This window comes from Etheostoma cragini, chromosome 4 (genome assembly GCF_013103735.1).
Source record: "Etheostoma cragini isolate CJK2018 chromosome 4, CSU_Ecrag_1.0, whole genome shotgun sequence".
Lineage (NCBI taxonomy): Eukaryota > Metazoa > Chordata > Actinopteri > Perciformes > Percidae > Etheostoma > Etheostoma cragini.
The window spans coordinates 19,743,691-19,764,381 of record NC_048410.1 but is presented as its reverse complement, the minus strand read 5'-3'; the positions used below and the strand labels follow the sequence as shown (position 1 = coordinate 19,764,381).

The 20,691-nt window shown below is 39.8% G+C and overlaps 1 protein-coding gene across 1 annotated transcript; it reads right to left on the bottom strand.

The window, feature by feature from the left end:
• Window positions 1-4,108: 4,108 nt before the first annotated feature.
• LOC117943670 (protein Wnt-2b-A-like) lies at window positions 4,109-17,407 on the bottom strand. The gene is made up of 5 exons (XM_034869938.1): window positions 16,746-17,407; window positions 13,240-13,460; window positions 11,818-12,095; window positions 9,224-9,488; window positions 4,109-6,243 (listed from the first exon to the last, which is right to left on the bottom strand). The coding sequence occupies exons 1-5, from the start codon at window positions 16,922-16,924 to the stop codon at window positions 6,014-6,016; spliced, it is 1,173 nt and encodes a 390-aa protein (XP_034725829.1). The 5' UTR covers window positions 16,925-17,407; the 3' UTR covers window positions 4,109-6,013.
• Window positions 17,408-20,691: the final 3,284 nt, after the last annotated feature.

Sequence of the window (20,691 nt, the reverse complement as noted above, 5' to 3'; positions counted from 1 at the left end):
CATAGTCAACTTAACATTGTTTTGTCACACATTGTACTGAGATCATCTCTACACACTTTATACTCAGCCTAGCAATAGTACTGTTTCAAGTCAAACCAATGTCTTGGGATGACAGCTTGCTTTACTCTTTCATAGTATTACAGCTAACCTGCTTGAGCTCCTGTTCTTATAGTTTATGCATCTGCAACACTCAAGTCAACCGACAAAATGTTTTATCCAACTAAATGTACGTGAATGCCATTTCACAAGTTGTTGGCAGCTCACGCCATTATCTTTTTGCAGTTTAAAATGCAAATCCTGCATAGTAATCGTGGGTTGTTGGTGGATTTAGCTACTCCCATCAGTTCACAACATAGTTTATTCCCTTCATGGTCTCTCATGCTAAGCAGGAAGTAGGCATATGGCAGAGCTGGTACTTGTAGCCTTAATAGAATAGATTTCACATAATGGCTGGTATCAGGGTCTGTGTCTAATGTGGCTCTTATGGGAAGTATTTATTACCACTCCACAGTCTCTGCTGTGCTGATATTGGTGTATGGTTGCGGGCAGTGAATCAGCATCTAGATGCAAAATATCAGTTCTGTATGAACATAATAAATCCACTGCATGTGAGTTGGATGAATAAAGTTAAGGATTATGCATTTACTCATTTAACATGGTCATCAATATCTTTGTACCCCTGTGTGCTTGAGATACACACTACATTACTACATTTATTGTACGTGCAATATAATGATCTTGCTGTAAGAAGATCATTTACTTTGTATAGGCTGTTTGTGGGAGTATTTTCATTTGTCAATGCTACAGAAACAGACTGTATGTGAGATTTATAGCTGGATTCTCCCAGTAACAAATGTGTATGATGTCACTTGGCAAGGACAATAAATACGCTACATAGCAGCTATTGTCAAGTCCAATTTCATGTCTACATAAAGCTCAATTACTGCTGATAAGGTCACAAAAGGGCATCCTCTCTTCCAAGAAAAACAGTGAAACTACTGGGACAGATTTTCAACACTTTTTCTAAATAGTGTAGAGAGGAACAATTTCACCTCCCTTCACAAGGGAATGTATACATATCAAAATATTTCCGATATTGCTGTAATTTTTAGATATTATTCATATGATTAGATGGAGCGCAGTGTTTCAAGGAGATTTATGTGTAGAATGAACTTGCACAACACTGAATCATTTTTGATTCATTGCAATGTAAAAGCATGAGAACAACATTTCTGTCTCCTGGTTTCCAGAAATGTGGAACATCTGTGTGGACCATACTCTCCCTTGGGCCAAATTTAGCTCTGAAATGTTGTCAAATTGAGATGCCCATTTGATATCACCATGATGGAAGAGAATGCCCGCGGTGCCGCTCCTGTTATTTTTAAAGAGTTAAACTGGATCACACAGTGTGGGGGACAAAGCGGTACGGATACTTTGGCAGATTTTGAGCTCAGCAAATTGTCAATCTACTATCTGTGTCCGTACAGCTTAGCTAATTGTACGATAAAACCATACTTATTTTAACTTTCATTTTATTTTAATATTTTGATTCCCTAAAGATAATGCTTGCAAATGTTTTGTGATGTAAATTATGTTGCTATCTACGCCCATTATCTGCCAGTCCAGTAACATTCCTGTAAAATATACTCTGGAATACCCTGACATTGAGCTGACTGATCTTTATAACACCAACCCAGTTGGTTGCATTCTCTTTATTTACTCCCTGCTAAAACACATGAGACCATATAAACTGTCAGGGAACGGAAGACCTCTAATAGGAGTGACAGAGGGAGTGGATCAACAAGGTTTAATATAGAGCCAGTAAGGTATTTTGGGACCAGCAATACAAAGGTGAAAATATTTTCAGAGACCGTAATACAAACCATGACACTGTAGCACCAAACACTGACAGAGGAAAACATTGACTTGGATGAAAAAATGTGGCATAAGCCTTAATTGAACAGTGAAACTTTCATGGTATCAGTTACAATTACACATATTTTTTGGTTGGCTGAAATGTAGGCAATACATCTGAAAATTAAAAACATTTTAATGTTGTGAATAGACCTAAGTGACATCACATGGGCAACAGTAACTATGATATCCACCATCAACCAACCCAAATCCTTAGTACGGATCAGTGCAGACCCAGTGGTTTCCAATATGGTTTCAGGATTAAAATGTTGATTTCATAGTGGACTGAAATAGTGAGTTTTGTGCTGTCAGAAGTGGAGAATAGAAATATGAACTTTTGAAGGCCAGTGCAGAGCAGGCCCAGGTCGGCCCCCACTGTATGTTATCAGCTCTCACTTTTCTAATCTTTAAGAAAAACACAGCCATCATGCTCTTCATTTACATTCAAAACAAGCTCCTTGGTTTGCAATTAACTTTTGACTTGTGAACGTTTGACACGGTGTGTCACTTGGCCTCGTTCAAAGCACTTTGCTCTGGCTCCTTTCCTCATTACGTGGACTTGAAAAAATTTGTTGACTCCCAGCATCCACAGCTTGTTGTCAGATTCATTTAGATCTATAAAGCCCTTTTGAGGGTCGTGTCTCCAATGGTCTAGCATGCGTCTGGCTGCATTACCAGATGTTGAAAAGTCAAACTCAGGGTCCGTAGCTACTTCACTGCTATTTCTTCAATGATTTGGCCCGGTTTCATTAAATACTTCACTTCTCACAAACCAGTCCGAGCCGGTGAAAATGTGCACAAAGGACTGAAAGCACAATTGCATGAGATAGCATCGTAAAAGTGGTCTGTCACAATACAACAACAGGAGAAACATGCTGTACTGGCCTTTGCAATGAAGACTGCACTTACAACCTTAAGGCAACCACTGAGAGGCCTACACTGGAAACAGAACTTACTGTATATGATAACAACTATAATTTAAAATGGCAACATGACCTCGTACAGAACAGAAACTGTTTTTATTATTTTTCTGAGTAATTAGAATCTTCAGATTTACGGTATATATCTTGCTGTTCAGGTTTAGTTATGATTTATGACAAAATAGCAGCATATACTGTACATGTTTTCTACTTTGATGGAAGACGAATTACATTATCAGCAGCATAAACAGCTGTGGTGTCTGTGAAAGGGGCACTATGCAGTTTTGGCCATTTCTTCACTGTTTTCTTCCGACAATGCTTATCTAGCTTTATGCTTCTTTTTTTGCTAGCTCAGCCATGAAGATAGTATGAAAAACTAAATCTCTACCTTATTTGCCGGTTCTTGAATGGGCGTATGTGTAAAGTGCCGTAAAGCAATTTGTTACATCGCAAGATTAACTGAATGTTTTTTTTCAGCTCAGTAAAGTTTCCCTTCACCAACTGAGACCCTGCAGGTAAAAGAAAACCCATTTCTTCTGTTTTTACAAAAACTAAATAAAAGTTGCATCTGATAGAGGTTTGAAAGATTGGGGAAAGAAATAGCCTTCTGGAGTTAACGGTCTTAGACCAAGAGAAACAGGCAGTAGGTACATTTTGGCAAATAACTAAGGCTGCAGGCATGATGGCTAACTGGGTGTTCAGATCAAAAACAGCCGCATTGGTGGGGGCATGTTGTTTTTACGATACTGATGATATGAGATGGTATCATCAGTTTGAAAAAATTTTCAGGCACCGATCTTGTTAGTTTGTAATAGAGCCCGACCGACACATCGGCGGCCTGATATTATCAGCCGATGTTAGGCATTTCCCAATATATAGTAATCTGCATTTATAAGCATTTCATTCTTCAGAATTATTTATAATGACACATAAATGATTTTGATAAATGAAAATTTAAAAACTAAAAATAGACTGTCAACCATGTTATGAGCATTGGCGTTTTATAGTTTGTCCACCAGAGGGCGCTCCACTACATCCCTGTTGGCAATACTTAATTTGTCATGGGTGTTTTTGTTCAAAGGACTTTAAGTTTCATATCTTCAGTTGGTATTTTTACACATTACATTTATCAGACCTTTAATATATTTTGATATTTCCTCTGATCTGTTGTGACAACAAAACTCATTATCATTATTTTAGTGAGAACTCATAAATATCTACAAATAACTAATGTTAGGTAAATCTGTTTGTTTCGTAACGCGTATCTGGATTTGAAAATATATCAGATTTTTTAATCAAATATTCAAATCGGTATCGGCCTTAAAAATCTTTATTGGTCAGGCTTTAGTTTGTAATGTTATGACACTGGATTTGGCAACTTCAGAAAGTTGTTTTACATCAAAAAATCATTTGGTCGTCCTTGGATAATCAACCGGTAAATACAGAAGAATTTCTGCATTCACATTAAAGTAAGTCATCAACATCGGATGCATCTACACTGCCTTGTGTTGCTGCAGTGTTTTTACATTGTTTGCCGCAGTAGCCTATTTGAAATGAATGAGGTCTATTTTTTTTACGCAGGGCTGCTAACCCCTAACACAGCCTAAGGACTATTGCTTTAAGCTGTCGGTGTGGTATTGAATCATAACATGGGAAGCAAAAACAAAGAACCAAAAGTAGAAATAACATGACGTGGAATACTGCAAAATGTAACCCTGTCAGACAATAGTCCAAAGTCCATATGACTCCCAAAACTCTCCCAAAACTCAGCTTTGCTGCAAGATTCCCGCGACTTTACATTTACTGAAAGTCCTTCCTTGTTTTCCTGTTTGCGGTTCCTTCCGGTTCACAGTGCGATTGTCTGATCTACTTCTAATAGAAACTAGTTTGTTAGAGTTGCACTCATTAGCAGCAACTGTTGATTTGTTGCAGTAGCATACTATATAGCCTGTCATTTTAAATGATACAATGTCAGAGTTTTTTGCAATATTGCATTTGTCTATGTCTCTTTCTTCAGGCTAAAATTACTGCTATTATAATCATCAGTATGAGAAGTATGTTCTCACACAGTCTTTACATACTGTAAAACAGGCAGGCATTACCACTAGAGATGTCCTGATCGCCTCCAACACTGCCTAAAACACTAGTATCGGGAAGCACTGGAGTTTATGCACCAATCCGATTCCACATAATAAAACCCTAAGTAAAATCTATGTTAAATTGTTTATTTTATGTTCTTTCTCCGTTATAACTGACTGTCAAACTTGATAATAAAAGAAAGTTCTGTGGCATTCATTGTTTGAGAGTTTAACCTGAGGCAGACTGACAACAAAGATTGAAATCATATCACATACATACAGGGATAGTAGTATACAGCTGTTAAAACAATAATAAAATATATGACACTCTGGTATCGGATAAGTACGCCGATATGCAAGTTCAGGTATCAGAATCTGTACCAGGAATAAAAAAACAGAATAAAAAAACGCTATCGTACCATCTCTGATTACCACGTATCTATCTACTACCTAACCCTAAACAGGGGCAGTTTTTCCACTATAACTGTGTCAGCCTTTTAAATGTTCCATTGCTTGTAAGGAAATAACAGGAGTAACGGGCAAACCAGCTTTAAAAGTGACATATTTTCTTTTTAAATAAGTGCTGTGCGGTGGATCTAATTCATGCCGTAGTGAAGAATGGTTAATGTGAATTTTGAAAAGTTACTAAACTAAAACTACACTAAACTAAAACTAGCAATAAATATTTAAAGAAAGTGTTAAATTGAGAACATAATTTGGTGTGGTGGTAGCACCCCCATCCCACCAACCCACCTACCAGTTTAAAGCAGTCAACCTTTGGGAAACACTGAAGGGTGTATTTACAACAGAACAAAACAATGTTCAGCCATTTTGTAGCAAAGATTCAAAGTTTGTCTTAAAAAAGCTCAACAAATAGTTCTCAGAAACACTTATTAAAGCAGCACGATCAGTAACTGGGCCTAATTTCCAGTTTAGCATCAAGGTCTGTGAAGTCTCTGCTTCCGGAAGTGTCAAAGGATCAAAAGTAAGCCAGAAGTATTATAGTTAAGAGATCCAATTTATATATCCCATAACAAAACGCAGTCATTAGCACGCAGGTTATTGAGTCAGTGGTGACCTGTGATTGGTCAGGTCTCCGTGTTAGGTTATGTCCAGCCAATCTGGTCGCTTGTGAGGCTTGCAGGTGTGAACATCCACTAAGTCCTCGCAGTCTTTGCACTCCACAGCGCAGCACCACTTGAACTTGCACTCGCACTTGGTGACACGTTTGACACGCATGGTGTCGTAGCCCCGCCCACAGCACATGACCTCACAGCCGTCCGTGCCTCTGGAGGACTTGTTGCAAACTCTGCCTGCTGTGCCCAAGGAGCCTGTAAAGAAATGTGGATATATTAGCATGAGAAGGGAAAAATTCATAGTTATCTTCAAGCATAATGATAAGTAACATTTAGTTTACAGCAATGTTGTTGTATATCCCCTGTCCTTTATTAACACACCATGGATTAAACAAGATGTTTGAGTCCGGAAGAAAAGTATGCTACATCTGAAAGTGAATGTTCTGTAATTTTGTTTAGTTTTTTCATATATTAATGGGTGAGACTAAATGAAGGTATACTTCTTCCCACTCCTTTTGTGAATATGTCAAAACAAAAACAAAAAAAATAAGATATATTTGTTATATTGTATCTCTATGCTTTCGAACTTGTGTAATATTATTTTCTGTATAACCATTTCTGTTTTCTTTTACAAGATCAAAATAAATCAAAATCCCATTTTTGAAAACAAAGACCATGATTAACCATGATTACAATTAACATTTTAAACAGGCCCGGTCCTTTCAGGGGCCATGGTAGTTGAGTTAAGCCAGAAAAAGTGAGCGTCATGAGGCAATGACAGTTAAGTTTAGTCACCAAAACGACTAGCTAAGTTCAGAAAAAAGATAAGATTTGGATTAAAAACCTCCAGAGGAACGAACAAGCGTTTTCTGGGTGAAAGTATTTTGTTTTCGCCGCATATATGAACTCCGCTCTACAGCTTGAAAGCGCTGTGTTTTATGTTGACTTAATGTTGTGCTAAAACATTTTGAGTTTATTTCCAATGCATATTGAAATGCATGTGTGTTTTTGGTATGGCTAGCAAAGTGGCACTATATCAGTGGTATTGGATGGGAAGATTTATTTGTTGCATATTTTGTTTTGCTGTGAGAAAAAATCCTCCCCCCCCCCCCCCCCCCCCCCCCCCCCCCATTCTGCTTTCTTCACTAATTGCACCCGTCTTATAAGGCTGTGTAGAGCGGAGCGAGGGTTGGGTGATAATTCTAACTACACATTTAGTTATTTGCTCCAGTGATGTGATAAAATAAAATCATTAAGTGCAGCTTTAAAAGAATTACATCTCTATTTTTGAAGTGTTGACAACATGTACCTTTCCTATTACAGTAACCCAATTTGAGTAACTCTTCTTCAATGGTTGTTACTCCTAGTCACATATCACCTCAAATTATTTGCATTTTGGAAAACTTCCAGTTACTGATATACTGTAGAAATGCTCATATTGGCAGTTAACCACCTCTGAACATGAGTGAACATTTTGATTGCCGAAAAGTGCAACTCCAAACTCTTCGGCGCGGTATTGGCTTACAGACACGCTGACAGAATAGTCTCAGAGACAAACCCAAAGGTTATGTACTCAAGTGTGAAATCTAAGCCTAAGATCAGATGCCATGTCTAATAACAGAGCATCCCTGAAGTAAAGAGAAAAGGATAAGAGAAGATATTCCCTTCAGGCTCTAGGGAGTGGATCCTTCTACTGCCCAAAGGAAGGATTTGAAAAATAAGTCTGCATGTGTCCTTAGGCTATGAATTCCTATACATTGGAGATTAGTGGCAAGGAGGGTCATAAGCTCCTTTTCAGATCACCTTTTAACAAGGAAAGACGGCCTTTCCTTTGAGTGAACACACACCAAGCTATCAGCAGGGAGGAGTGGGTGAATCTCAAAGTCCCCTCATGTCCCCTGCACATATACACCAACCTACTACTTACCTAACCTATTAACAGTGAGCTAGTGAACTCCTTCACGCTCTATTGGTGGGGCTGGATTGGAGGAGAGATACTGAGTTTAACAAGGTAAAGCAAACACTAGGAATTAAATGAGATGTTAAAGGTCAAACCATTGAACATTAAGCTTTGAAAGAATGCAAGCCTTCAGTGGAAAAATCTCTTATTCTCGTAGATTTTCTAAATGACCCACCTGTTTAACAATATACTCAACTGGAAATTTGGTGTTGCAATATTTTTATATTAAAAATAATTTCCTTATTTTACACAAAAATGCTTCACTGGATTTCAGAATTTAGATTGACGGTATTTTGCTGATGAATAAAATATAGGTACATCTTAGTTATGAAGAATTCCACATGAGGGTGTCCCGATCAAGTCTTTTTGGCCCAGATTCCGATCTGTGTCCTTTGAATAGTGGTTATGTGTTGATGCCGAGTCGGATCTAGTATCAGCTTTGTTAGCTGATGTATGCCCCGATACAATTGTGACATCTTTTCCACATGGAATAGTTTTAAATGCATGTTGTTGATAGCCAGGTCTGAACCTGGGGCATCCTGTGGGTTAAGAGAGATTAACTTTACCTACTAACTTTGTTAACTTCATCAGCTTATAGTTGTTGGTCCTTTTAAGGGCCATAAACCAGATAAGCTATAAGGTTTTGGGGTGGCGGCAGAATCCTGGTGGGAATCTCAAAAGTAGAGCCTTAGCAATAAATCAAGCGGCTAATATTTGGTGATATTTGCTTATCCTGCATTTTGGCTGATAAGGGATGAAACGCGTCATTTAGTAACAGTGACACCATTACATCGTTTGTCCACCAGAGAAGTGACAAGTTAATTATTTTCGATGTTAAAATGTCCCCTCAGTACATATCTTGGTCACAATTCTTACTAAACAAACTTAACTGTTCTTATTGCAGCATTGTTTGTTTATGTTATCTGTTTAAGTAACTATATATATATATATATATATATATATATATATATATATATATATATATATATATATATATATATATATATATGTGTGTGTGTGTGCTATACAGAGTGTGTGTGCACTCACTGTGGAAATTATTAAATTAAATGATTCAAAAGTGAAAAAGACAACTGAGCTGAGGATGTGTAGTGTATCATCATACAGCCACTATTTATGTATTAGTCTTTATGTCCCACTCTTTATTTATGTGCATCTAAAGTATCAATGCACATTTTTACTCTTTGCAAGGAGCTCCAGATTTTTCCACTTTTTAAAATGCGTTATCATACAAAGAAACTTTATTGATTCCCTCACCTGCTGAGCGGTCTGTGAGACAGTAATCTGGTGAGTTCTCGACATACACTAACTCATTCTTGGTGCTTCCCTGGAAGTCCTTGTCAGCCACCATAAAGCCCGTCCCGTCCTGGTTCATGGTCACCTCGATGGCTGTGTTGTACTTCTTGCGAAGGTAGTCTCCAGTCCGCCTGAAGTCTGACATCGCCAGCCAGCAGGTCCTCAGAGAACAGGAGCCACTGACCCCATGACACTTGCACTCCAGCTTCATAAAGCGCTTTACTGCCTAGAGCAGAGGTCAAAGGTGACATGGTGTTAAGCCGATGTGATGTAGCCTAGGTGTGATCAGCCTGCCTCACGCTGACTGGAGTTTACCCAACGGATGTAAGTAAAATCTATAATATATGCTGTCGGGGGATTTGATTCTTACTTTGTTGCCTGTTTCCAGGAGCGGTGTCTTTACTCAAGTCGTTCAGTTTTCACTTGAGATAATCGGGGGCTTATATAGATAAAACGTTATTTCATGGTAGATTTACTTTTATGTTGCAACTTTTCTCAAAATTTAATTAGCAATAATTTGTATAATTATAGAAATGTATTATTTATTATAATATTCAAGCAAAATAGCAAAACATTTTTGTTTTGCCAGTTATTTAAGTGTGAAAATTATTGTGCACTGGATATCTTTGAATTTGAGTCTCATAAAACAAGACAGTTACATTTTTGAGAAATTACATTTTCCATGGTTCTCCAAGGTTTCATAGACCCCACAATTAATCACTTAAGTGAGAAAATAATTGGGAGAATAATTTCTTATGAATAAATTTTTCATAACATTAATGCAAAACTCAAAGAAAACTAACTAGTGTTTATATAAAACACAGTTCTATAACTTCATCTGCTGAAAAATCTGAAAAAAGGGAGTAAAAATGCTGAAGTCTAATTTGCCATGTTGCCTACTGTACTATGGTATAAATTAGGCCTGTAATGATCTCAATTTTTTTGTGAATTTTTATCTTTTTTCAAACCAATCAAAGTTAAAATAAATCCCAGGATACATCTTTCGTTATATATATGGTACATCAGTTATGTGACCCAGATACGCAGGCTCACAGCCTATGAAGTAAACCACGCCTCTTTATTATCATAAAACATTGTATTTTTGGCTAAAATGAACAAAAAATTAAAAATAGAACATTTTTTCCCCATCAATAAAACTTAACAAAGCATTAATCATAAACAAAAAAACAAAGTGTTTCATTTCTCTGGCCTTATATGGATACAGCCCCGAATGTTTGGAGTTGCTACGGCAACAAGTTACAGCTATTGCTAGCATAGCTTTAGCTAAATGGTCCGGCCAATGATCACTTATATAATTACAATTTGGCACATCTAAACAAAATCAACAATAACCAGCAACAGTCCAACTCCTCAGAACCTTAGCGAAAATAGCACAAATGAAACGGGTAATTGTTTCAAAAATTAGTGGAATATTTACATCTGGCATGACCAGATATGTTTTAAACATTTTAAATAACAGAAAACAACTAAATGGTGGTAGGTAATACATCTAATTTCATATACTAAAATTCAGGGCTCTGGGTTACGTGACAAGTTGCTCTCACCTGAGACCATTGTTGACACAAAAAAATGAAAATTACTGTTGCACTAGTCTGGACATGTTGCCATGCCAACGTTGCAATATAGGTTGCCTAAATGCCATGTACAGTATATAAATTAAGTCAGCTTAACAATTGATACAGTGCATTGCGTGTAGATTTGGACTTTTATACATTTGAATCCACATTGGTTAAGCGGCGAAGTGGAGAGGCTGGGTTCACCTGTTTGGAACTGGCTGGGCAATGTGACGGGCCGAGGCCTTGCTGGATACACAGACTATTTTTGTGGATCTACTGATTGCCATGGATTACTTTTTTTTTTTTTTCATGTCATTGGTTTGCAGCAAAATTCAGGTCTTTTTTACGTGTTTTGACATTTTATAATTTGATTGTGCTTCATTTCTGCGTTTTGGAGAGGCATCTCAACAGACTGTAGGTCCAACACTGATTCTACACTGTCGTGTTTTAGTTGACTTTAAGTGTCGGGGCACTCTGCCACCGTCAGTCTATTGTTCCAAGACAGCCGTGCTGCGATTGGTTTTTGTAACGGTGAATTGTTATAATTTGTTTCAGTGTAATTTAAAACCAGCTCTAAAAATAAACGTGTGTGTGTGTGTGTGTGTGTGTGTGTGTGTGTGTGTGTGTGTGTGTGTGTGTGTGTGTGTGTGTGTGTGTGTGTGTGTGTGTGTGTGTGTGTGTGTGTGTGTGTGTGTGTGTGTGTGTGTGTGTGTGTGTGTGTGTGTGTGTGTGTGTGTGTGTGTGTGTGTGTGTGTGTGTGTGTGTGTGTGTGTGTGTGTGTGTGTGTGTGTGTGTGTGTGTGTGTGTGTGTTACATTTTCTGTAAATGATGGATAGAATCTATTCAACATAACAAAGTTAATTGTGGTAAAATGTGCTCGTGTCTCTCATAGTCTCAGAGCTGGCCACAGGGTTATACAGTAAGGTTAGAAATAAGTCTTTAATAAGTATCATCATTAAAATGAAAGTTGCTGCTCACCATCCGACCGCACCGGTTGTTGTGCAGGTTCATCAGTGCACGAGCGTCTTTTACCATCCTCTCCCGAGCGTCTACGAAGGCCTTGGCAAACTTTATGCCATAGTTGATGTTGTCACTGCATCCGCCCCAGTCAAAATTGCCCTTGTCGTCGCTAGCTTGCCCTCGCTTGTGGCCGTCGCAGTTGCAGATCTTTAGCTCCCCCTGACTGCAGGCCCTGGTAATGGCGTAGACCACTCCTGCTGACGAGATGGCGTACACAAACGCTGCCTCACGGCTGCCTGGGTGCACAGGAAATGTAAATGTAAATGGACTGTTAGGATATAGCACGTTTCGTAACGTTTTAACGACTACTCAAAGCACTTTTACATAGTCCAGGAACCATTAACCATTTTCGCACACTGTGACGCTGCCGTACAAGGTGCTCATCAGATAAACCCCCACACACATTTACACTCCGATGGCGCAGCATCGGGAGCAACTCAGGGTTCAGTGTCTTGCCCAAGGATACTTTCACAAGGGACAGCAGGGCCAGGGATTGAACTGCCTTCCGATTGGAAGGCGACCGCTCTACCACTGATCCACAGCCACCCCCCCGAAAGACTGGTGTTGCAATTAAGCTCTTAAGAAAACGTCTAGTTTTCAATGGAAAATTGTTTGCAGATTTTCTTACTGCCACTTTTAATCACCATTATGAAGTCGGAAACCACACCGCAACTGTTTTTTCTTTGATAAGAATCAAGGTGTTCTTTTAGTGTTCAGAGTTGATTTGTGTTACTGCTCAGTAAAGCAGTCTTTCTTCAGTATAGACAGCAGGAGCACAGATATCAGTCCATTAAAGGTGGATGGTCCAGACAGAGGTAGCAGCATGTGAGCTATAACATCCCAGTCCAGCTGACTCTTCTTTCACCTTTTATTTTGCACAGATGGCAGCTTTCTCAGTCACTGGGCTGTGTTTTTCTTTCAGACCAGAGGAGATTTTGGGGGTTATTTGGTCTGGTTTTCCCACCCACCGCTTGTTCTCATTCCTGCTCACGCAATGAAGCAGAACACAGGCGATATGTCAGGGAGTAAAGCTTTGTCTGGCTGCCAGAAACATCTACCCAAATATTTACATCTCCTATTACTGTTTATACATCACCAGTGTGGATCTCCAGATCTGCTACTTGTTTTCGGAGAACATCCACTTTCCCAATCTTCCCTTATTCCAGAGAAGGTTAAAGAAAAGAAGAAAAAAAAAACTCTCTTTCTGTTTGTATTCTAGAGCAAAGTTGATTTAATAACACCTATTAATTCTCTGCTTATCTGGGAACAGCATTGACATTTACGAGGATGATTAACTCTAGTGTCACCGACGTAAACAACCACTGTCACGCACACAGAACCACACAGATAGAAATCCCAGTCACACATGTACACACTCACTTCGCAGCATCACCCTGCCGAACACCGTGTGGTCCCGGTCCAGCGTGCTGCAGTTCCAGCGGTGGTGTCTGAACTGGTGCTGGCACTCTTTGATCCACTCTTTGGCTCCCTCGCCGATGGACTGCATCAGGTCCGGGTGCCGCTGACACAGCTGCCGCTGCTTATTCACCAGGCCGGGAATGTTATCGCAGATCACCCGAGCACCCAGCGCTCCGATGTACCTGCAGGCACAGTATGGGTGGTGATAACTTATAGTGGGCACCCTTCCAATTTTACACATGACGTTTATTTATAATGCGGGCCTACATGGTGACCTGTGTAATGTGGTACGGTGTATTGTCTTCTGTGGCTCTGGGGGAGCTGTGTCAAGTCTCATGATGATGTCATTATGATGTCATCAGGGTTATCTCAGCTTGCTCTTATGTGGCATTCACGCAGTGTCGGCAGAATGTGATTTGGGAGTGTTCACTCATTACTACTAGATGATTACTTTTTGTTCATGCCAATAAATAGCTTGAATCAGCTACATGTGCTTTTGATGTGTTATGTATTTTTTAGTGATTCAATAACATGTTAATTCAGGTACAAACTGTAACTAATATAAAATAGCTGAAAAAATTATATTAGTATTGAGTAGTATTAATTATTATTATTAGTATTAATAGTATAGTATATATATATATAGTATTGACTTTTTTCTTGTTCTAATGATCAAGTGGGATACCCTGCAAATCCAGAGTTCTCGCGAGAGTACAATTTGAATTTGCTTAGTGAGTTACTCTGGCATCGAGTAATGCTGCTCATTAACTATACCCCTGTAGCCAAGCTGGACCAATCACATCTGTGAATTGGATATAGGCGGGCAAGAGGCGAGCTAAACAGATGTTGACAGTTTATTCTACCAGTTAGCTCCGCTGCTAGCTAAGTTTATGGGGCTCTGGATACGTCACCCCGTGTGTTGTTGTGATTGGTAGTAGTGTTATCCAATTGCTTGCAGTGAGATTTTAAAATGCACACTTTTTTTAACTTAATGAGAGACCATTAACCCTTTCGGATTTCGGTATGGATTTCCAGGCTACAAGTTGGAGATATGGAATCTGTGTGTTTATAAAAAATAAAAATAAAACATCTCTTCAACTGCTTGGTTGGGACCAGTCCTTTGTCTCCTATCCCCAAACCCACTATAAAGTGTCAGTTTCACTTTTATACACTACAAAAAAATGTAAATAGCACTTTTCTAGTCTCACCTAGTCTAACTTTAACTTAAAGTAAAGTCTTAACAAGTACTCAGACGCTTTTACAGTACAGGCAACATTCTCTCTCACACACACACACACACACACACACACACACACATCCATACACTGTTGGCCAAGGCTGCCAGACAAGATAATCAGAAAAATGTTTAAAGACATTAACACACCAATGGTACAGCATCAGGAGGAATTTAGGGGTTCAGTGTCTTCCGATTGAGACAACCGGTCTTCCACCTGAACCACAGCTGTCCCATACAAGATGCAATGTGTTGAAGATCCAGAAGATGATAGTAGGGCAGATTTAGTTATTTTTGGACAGAGCCAGGCTAGCTGTTTCCAGTCTTTTATCCTAAGTTTGTTAGCCTGCTGCTGTTAGGAATTTCATATTTAGTTAACAGATATAAGAGCCAAATCGATCTTGTCATCAAACTCAATTCTCAAACGTATTTCCCAAAATGTCAAACTTTTATATCGAGATTATCGATTGGACTCTCGGTTATACTAGCGTGTCTAATTTTCTTGGCATCCATAACCCTACTTAAGACTCACATAATCGGGAACGTCGAAGAGATTATTAAATTCCTCCCGTTCAGTGAAAAACACCTCCATCCCTGTGACAGGCCTTTGCTTCCTGCTCTTTTCAGACATAATCCCTTTCTTTTGTAGCAACTCCTAAAAGGGCGGCTCACATGCTGGTGGTATTGTGACACTCGGGGGGGGCCTCTTATCAACAGGACATGGGGACAGTCATCTACAGTGCAAGTGACCGCTCAGGCCTTTCCCTCCCTGCCTCACAGATCAACCATATGCAGACGCAGCCCCCCCCCACCCTCTCCTCCCTCCCTCTCTAAGCCTGCACGCTCCACTCTCCATCCGGATATCATTATAGTCCCTAATCGCAACCACAGTTGTGTCGCCTGGCCTTCGAGACAGAAACGGACGTAGCAGGCAGTTTCCACTCCCGTTATGGCTGTCCCGGTCCTGTTCTAACTGCCACTATCTGCCTGAGCAGTAAAGCAGAGCAGAAGCACTACTTGTGTTTATTGTGTGTCGTACACACTGGCTGTGCCAAAAGACCCCTGACTGTCTCCAAGAGGACACACACATAGAAATAGAGAGGGAAGGGGGGGGTCCTGTGCAGCAAGACACATGGAACTCATCTAAATTATTGCAATAGTTAAAAATAGGCCCTAACAACGCAAAGCAGGATTAAATACGTATTCATCATCTGGACACAAAGCTTCCAAGCCTCTCCTGTTCTGTGTGTAATTGAATCCCAGGTTGTTGTTTTTATTTCACAATGTATTTGAATAAGACAGCAATGGAATTACACTATGAAATTTAGGACAGCATATACCTTTTAGCTCTCTTGGGTAATTATCACAACATTATTTACAAAGAGTGCATTTTCAATCTGAATCAATCTGTAAAACTGAAGTTAATTGGTATGGGGTGCAGACCCATAATTAATATTAATTATGGGTCTGCACCCCAAACCAATTAGCGCATATATATAAAAAATACAATTTCTGTAGGTCCTATGACTTGACACATGAGAACAGCTATTTCAGGTGGGTGGGATAGGGTGAACAGGGTGGGGGGGGCTGACTTTTTACCTTCTCTGAGCATTTAAAACCTCAAGAGAAATCATCAAGGGGCATTTATTCATGCATCAGCGCCTGCACCTGCCACTTGCTCTGGGCAAGATGGATGGATAGGGGTGATTTCCCCCCCACCCAACACCATTAATCTTTATAAACACATAACACACATAACTGTGCCGAACGTTTCACTTTGCGTTGATGTTTTAATTATCATTAAGTTTTACTTCAGCAACAAAAACTTCCCATGCAGAGGTGAACTGAGATGAAAGTGTTCCAATGTGTACCTTTTTATATTGGACTAGCCCAGTTTAAGTGCATTTTTTGTTGTTTTTTTGGCAATAAATCAAGTAAATGCCTTTTTATCAAGGTTAAGTTTTAGATCAAGTATGTCAAATAAGCAGAAGAAAGTTGGGTACCCCTTTTTTGTCTTTTTGTCACAGGAGCATTTTCCATCTTATAGGCTACCTGACATAGGAAAGTAAGAGCAAATGGTTAACTAGAGACTAGACATTTCGATTTAGACCTTTTTCTACGCTTGCATTAATTAGTTCATTAGTTTTCGGGATGTAGCCTTTATAGGCTATGCTATCAACTGCTATTAAAAGTGATCTAAATGATCAGATCAGAAAAGGCACTCTGCACTCACCACCACGATGAGTCCACTCTTGGTGTGAAAATGAGCAGGAGCAAAATCAAAATAAAGTAGATTTTAGATATGGGTTTGGAGTGATGTTTGATTTTTGACCCATGTCGGATCCCCATAGCCCTGCTGCTGTCTGATAAGCTGCGAGATTTCATCAGACAAAACATGTTTCTTCCCTTCATGTGTTGGCAAAAGCTGCACAATCCGGTGTGAAAGTCCTTGGCGACTGTCTGCCGTCCATCATCGGAGAACTTAAAGAGCTTCACGAGGAGGAAAAGTGCTTTTAAACTCCACACCGGTTAATATTTAATAATGTCATACAGATTTCCTGACAGTACATCCATAATCTTCACTGGCATCGGAGATTGTAATGAATGTGTGGGCAGAATAAGTCCTCCGTCTTAGATGTCTCTCAGCGCCTTTTATTAGCGATGCATTCACCTTTCCTCCTCCGTTGTTGCGCGCTGAATTAAATATCACTCCAGCTGGTTCTAAAGCACACAATCCGATTCTGGAATACAGTAGCGAAAGCAAGAAAAGTCTCTTAAATCAGAAACGAGTCAAAGAGTGGAGTGGAAGAACAGTTTCCCAGGATGGGACAGACATGGTGCGCACCTTTCCTCCTGTAGCCGGGAATGAAGATGCGCACCGCCGCGCTCCGCTCCGGTGCGTCAGCTGTCTGTGACCCCCCACCCCTTTGTCTGAAAATTACAAATAGCGGTATGTAGACCAACAGACAGCAGGAAAGGAGATGTGTATATATTTAGTTTGGAGTCCCTGCCTGGAATATCTACTGATCCACATAAGTGTTGGCACTTCAGAAAAAACAGCCTCACCCAATGATATTCCTATAAAATGGGCCTGCACTCACCTGTCATGTCATTTTAAAATCTAACACAGTATTTACCTCGGGACATGTTCACTCTGCTTTCTTTGTACAGTTCAGTTTATTGGTAGTTCTCTAAAATGACTCTTGACCAATAAGGACTGAGTTATAACCACACACAAGTTATGTAACTGAACCAAAAAGCCTCCTGTGGCAACCCTGTTAAATGAATAATGTATTCACCCAGATAACTAATAGCATTGATACAAATAAAAACACCAGGCTATACATGGGTGTTTCCAATGAATACAAATTAGACAGGTAGGTAATATCTGAGGTTAGTGTCATCGGTGTAGAGCAGACCTTTATTTGCTTGTAGACCTTCAGCTATGAGTGGTCAAGCTTTCATGCCTCGACACTTCATTAAACAGAAACTTGGTGTCTCCATAGAGATAGGTAATCCTTCCCAGGGGGCATTTTAGACCGTGTTTTTATATGCCTGCTGGCCCAGTATAATTGGTCTCAATGCAACGCTCTTGCAGAATTAAACAGCAGCCCCCCCCACCCCCTCTCAACACTTTAACAGAAAAAAAACAGATGATGATTTTGCTTACAGGCATGCAATAGCTGTCGTAGACACAGGAAAGACAGAACTGATAATGGTCAAATTACGCTATGAATAAACCGAATGATAATACTGGGTGAATAGACTGCTTTGAAAAATGTGTTTTTTTTTGTACTACATGTACAGTACAGACCAGATGCAAAACTCAAGGCTACCATTCACACAGAGGGTGAGTGAAGAGGCAAGTGTCCTGGAGAAGGGGAACCCTGATCCAAGACGTCTGGACTGAGACCACCAGCAGCCCAGAAGCTGGAAAAGTCTACTTCAAAGCAAAGAATCACATTGGACTGGAAGATATAGTGTGAGCAAATGTTTCTGCACAAAGCAGATATTTGACACAAAATACTTATTGTATTATTATATTATCCACATACATAACTTAAATTCTTTTCCTTGAGGGTGAGAAATGATTAATAAGTTCAAAAAAGTTGCCTTTATGATGTACAGGAAGACTCATGTAAATATCGTCCTCCCTGCTCTAAGCACTTGAACCTCTCCTGTAATGCCACCGGAGTGCATGTTTGTAGTTCAGCTCCTAACAACAGTCCGGATCCAGAAACCGGTTTGTCTCATCGAGCCGATGTGGAAACATACGACCCACCTCAAGGACACTTCTAGCTTGTATTCCTGCAACGTCACTTTGTGTGGTGTGTCCAGCAGGTAGAGAAAGACCAGACAAGACGCTAAGTCCATGCAGCATGTGAGCGTGTGAGGTCATTTTAATCAGTGCAAATCCAGGGTTGTTAGTTAGAGACCTACGAAAAGGTCAGTAACAATGTGGCTGCCTAAAAATACCACCGCACTGAATGCAATAGTGTGTTTATGAATGCAAACCGTCATCTGTGGGATTTTCCAAATTTACCAAATTATTTTTCTTATGATGAAATAGTTTCCCCCCCCAACCACAAGTAAATGCACATAAATATTTGCACTTTACAAAATAGATTTAAGTTTTACAGGCTTCAAACATGTGTCCTTTCTGACATTCTCCCATCTTGTTCTACATTACACACACAGACCAGCTGTTTGTCCTTCAGTTATGTCATATCTGGATTTGGATCCTCATTACATGTGACCCTGTCTTTCTTTACCCCAGGACAAGCTATGGATTTTACAGTGACAACTCTATAACAAATTGCTTTACAGGGAGCAGGTGACGGTGGCGATAACACTTGTCATCCGGCCCTCCCTGTCCTTCTGTCTCGTTTCGAGCCAGCTCCAGCTGTGGTCTTTAAGAGGCTCAGTGTGGGGGCCGGGGATCCTATTCTAGGCCCATCTCATGGCCTGGGCTAATTTTGGACATAGAAGAGCGGCTGAAAGGGAGAAAAGAAAAAGAAACCAAAGGGAGAAGAAAGAGATGGGACCACTACATGCCGTAGCACATGCAGATGAATGCCCACATGAAAGTGGTTGTGACATTGTTGTGGGACCAGTTGTCTTTGTCAAGAATAGACGGGAACAACTTAAGTTGTAATAAAATTAGGTCTACTTGCAAGTAGAATCAGTTTTACAGTACACTTATCAGTACAGAAAAATGACTGACGAAAAGGCCTTCTACAACAGTCACAATAAAGGAGTAATGTTGACAGTTTCTCACGGTCCAGGGGTGTCTGTTCTTTTCCCAGCGTCCCACCATGCGCCAGACAAGGACGAGACAGTGGCTCCCAGGAACCAGATGTCAACAGCAGTAACCGTGTTTTCTATTGTCATCATGCAAACAGTTTTAACACTTTATAGTGTTATAGAAAAGTATATACTGTATGTAACGTGATCCAAGAACAGTATATTTGCAACGTATTTTTCTAACACCAGTGCAGTGACAGCTGTCATCACAAGTACGGACAATAAAACGGAGGACTTGACGTGCTGCATTTTGCTTTATGTGCAACAAGTCTGAAACGAGAAGATCGTAAATTTATGGTTCTCACGACAAGTTGCGTGCTCCCTCTCCTTGACCTCAGTTGTGTCATCTCATTCACACTACATTTCACTGCAGCCATGACATCGTGTCTCTTATTGGATGTCTGCTTATGTGCACCACAGTCATAAAGGACCGCACTTACCAGATCTGCCCAGGAACGACATGTGGCGGCTGCATGTTCATTCATTTATATATTTATAATATGTTGTGCTTTATCACAAGCACGTCTCACACGACTGTACAGAGAAAAGATCCAACAAATCTACATCAGAACAAATTGCAATGACAGAAAATATCATAAAAGTTCTCTCCAGGAAAAAAACAAGACTCGCCAACTTTCTGAGGTTGGACACTTAAAAAGAAATCTGTTGCTCTGAATTTTATTCTCAGGGGGGGGGAAAAAAAGTTCATTAGTACCATTCTTGTCATGTGGAATCGTAAAGGATGAGAGCCAAGATCCATTTTGCGGCAATGACATTTAAATAAGTTTTTTTTGTTTTTTTTTCATTCATTTGTGGTACCCGTCATGCACCACTAAGCCTGTATCTGAGTTGTAACATTAAGTCAGTGTTTAAAT

What these genes read in the sequence shown, in the direction of transcription:
- LOC117943670 (XM_034869938.1), bottom strand. Translation starts at nt 16,924, where the DNA reads ATGAAGGGAAGAAACATGTTTTGTCTGATGAAATCTCGCAGCTTATCA. An exon ending in ACAACCGGTGCGGTCGGATG is followed by an intron (nt 9,489 to 11,817) that starts GTGAGCAGCAAC and finishes CCTCTGCTCTAG; the next exon opens with GCAGTAAAGCGCTTTATGAA. An exon ending in TCTCACAGACCGCTCAGCAG is followed by an intron (nt 6,244 to 9,223) that starts GTGAGGGAATCA and finishes ATTTCTTTACAG; the next exon opens with GCTCCTTGGGCACAGCAGGC.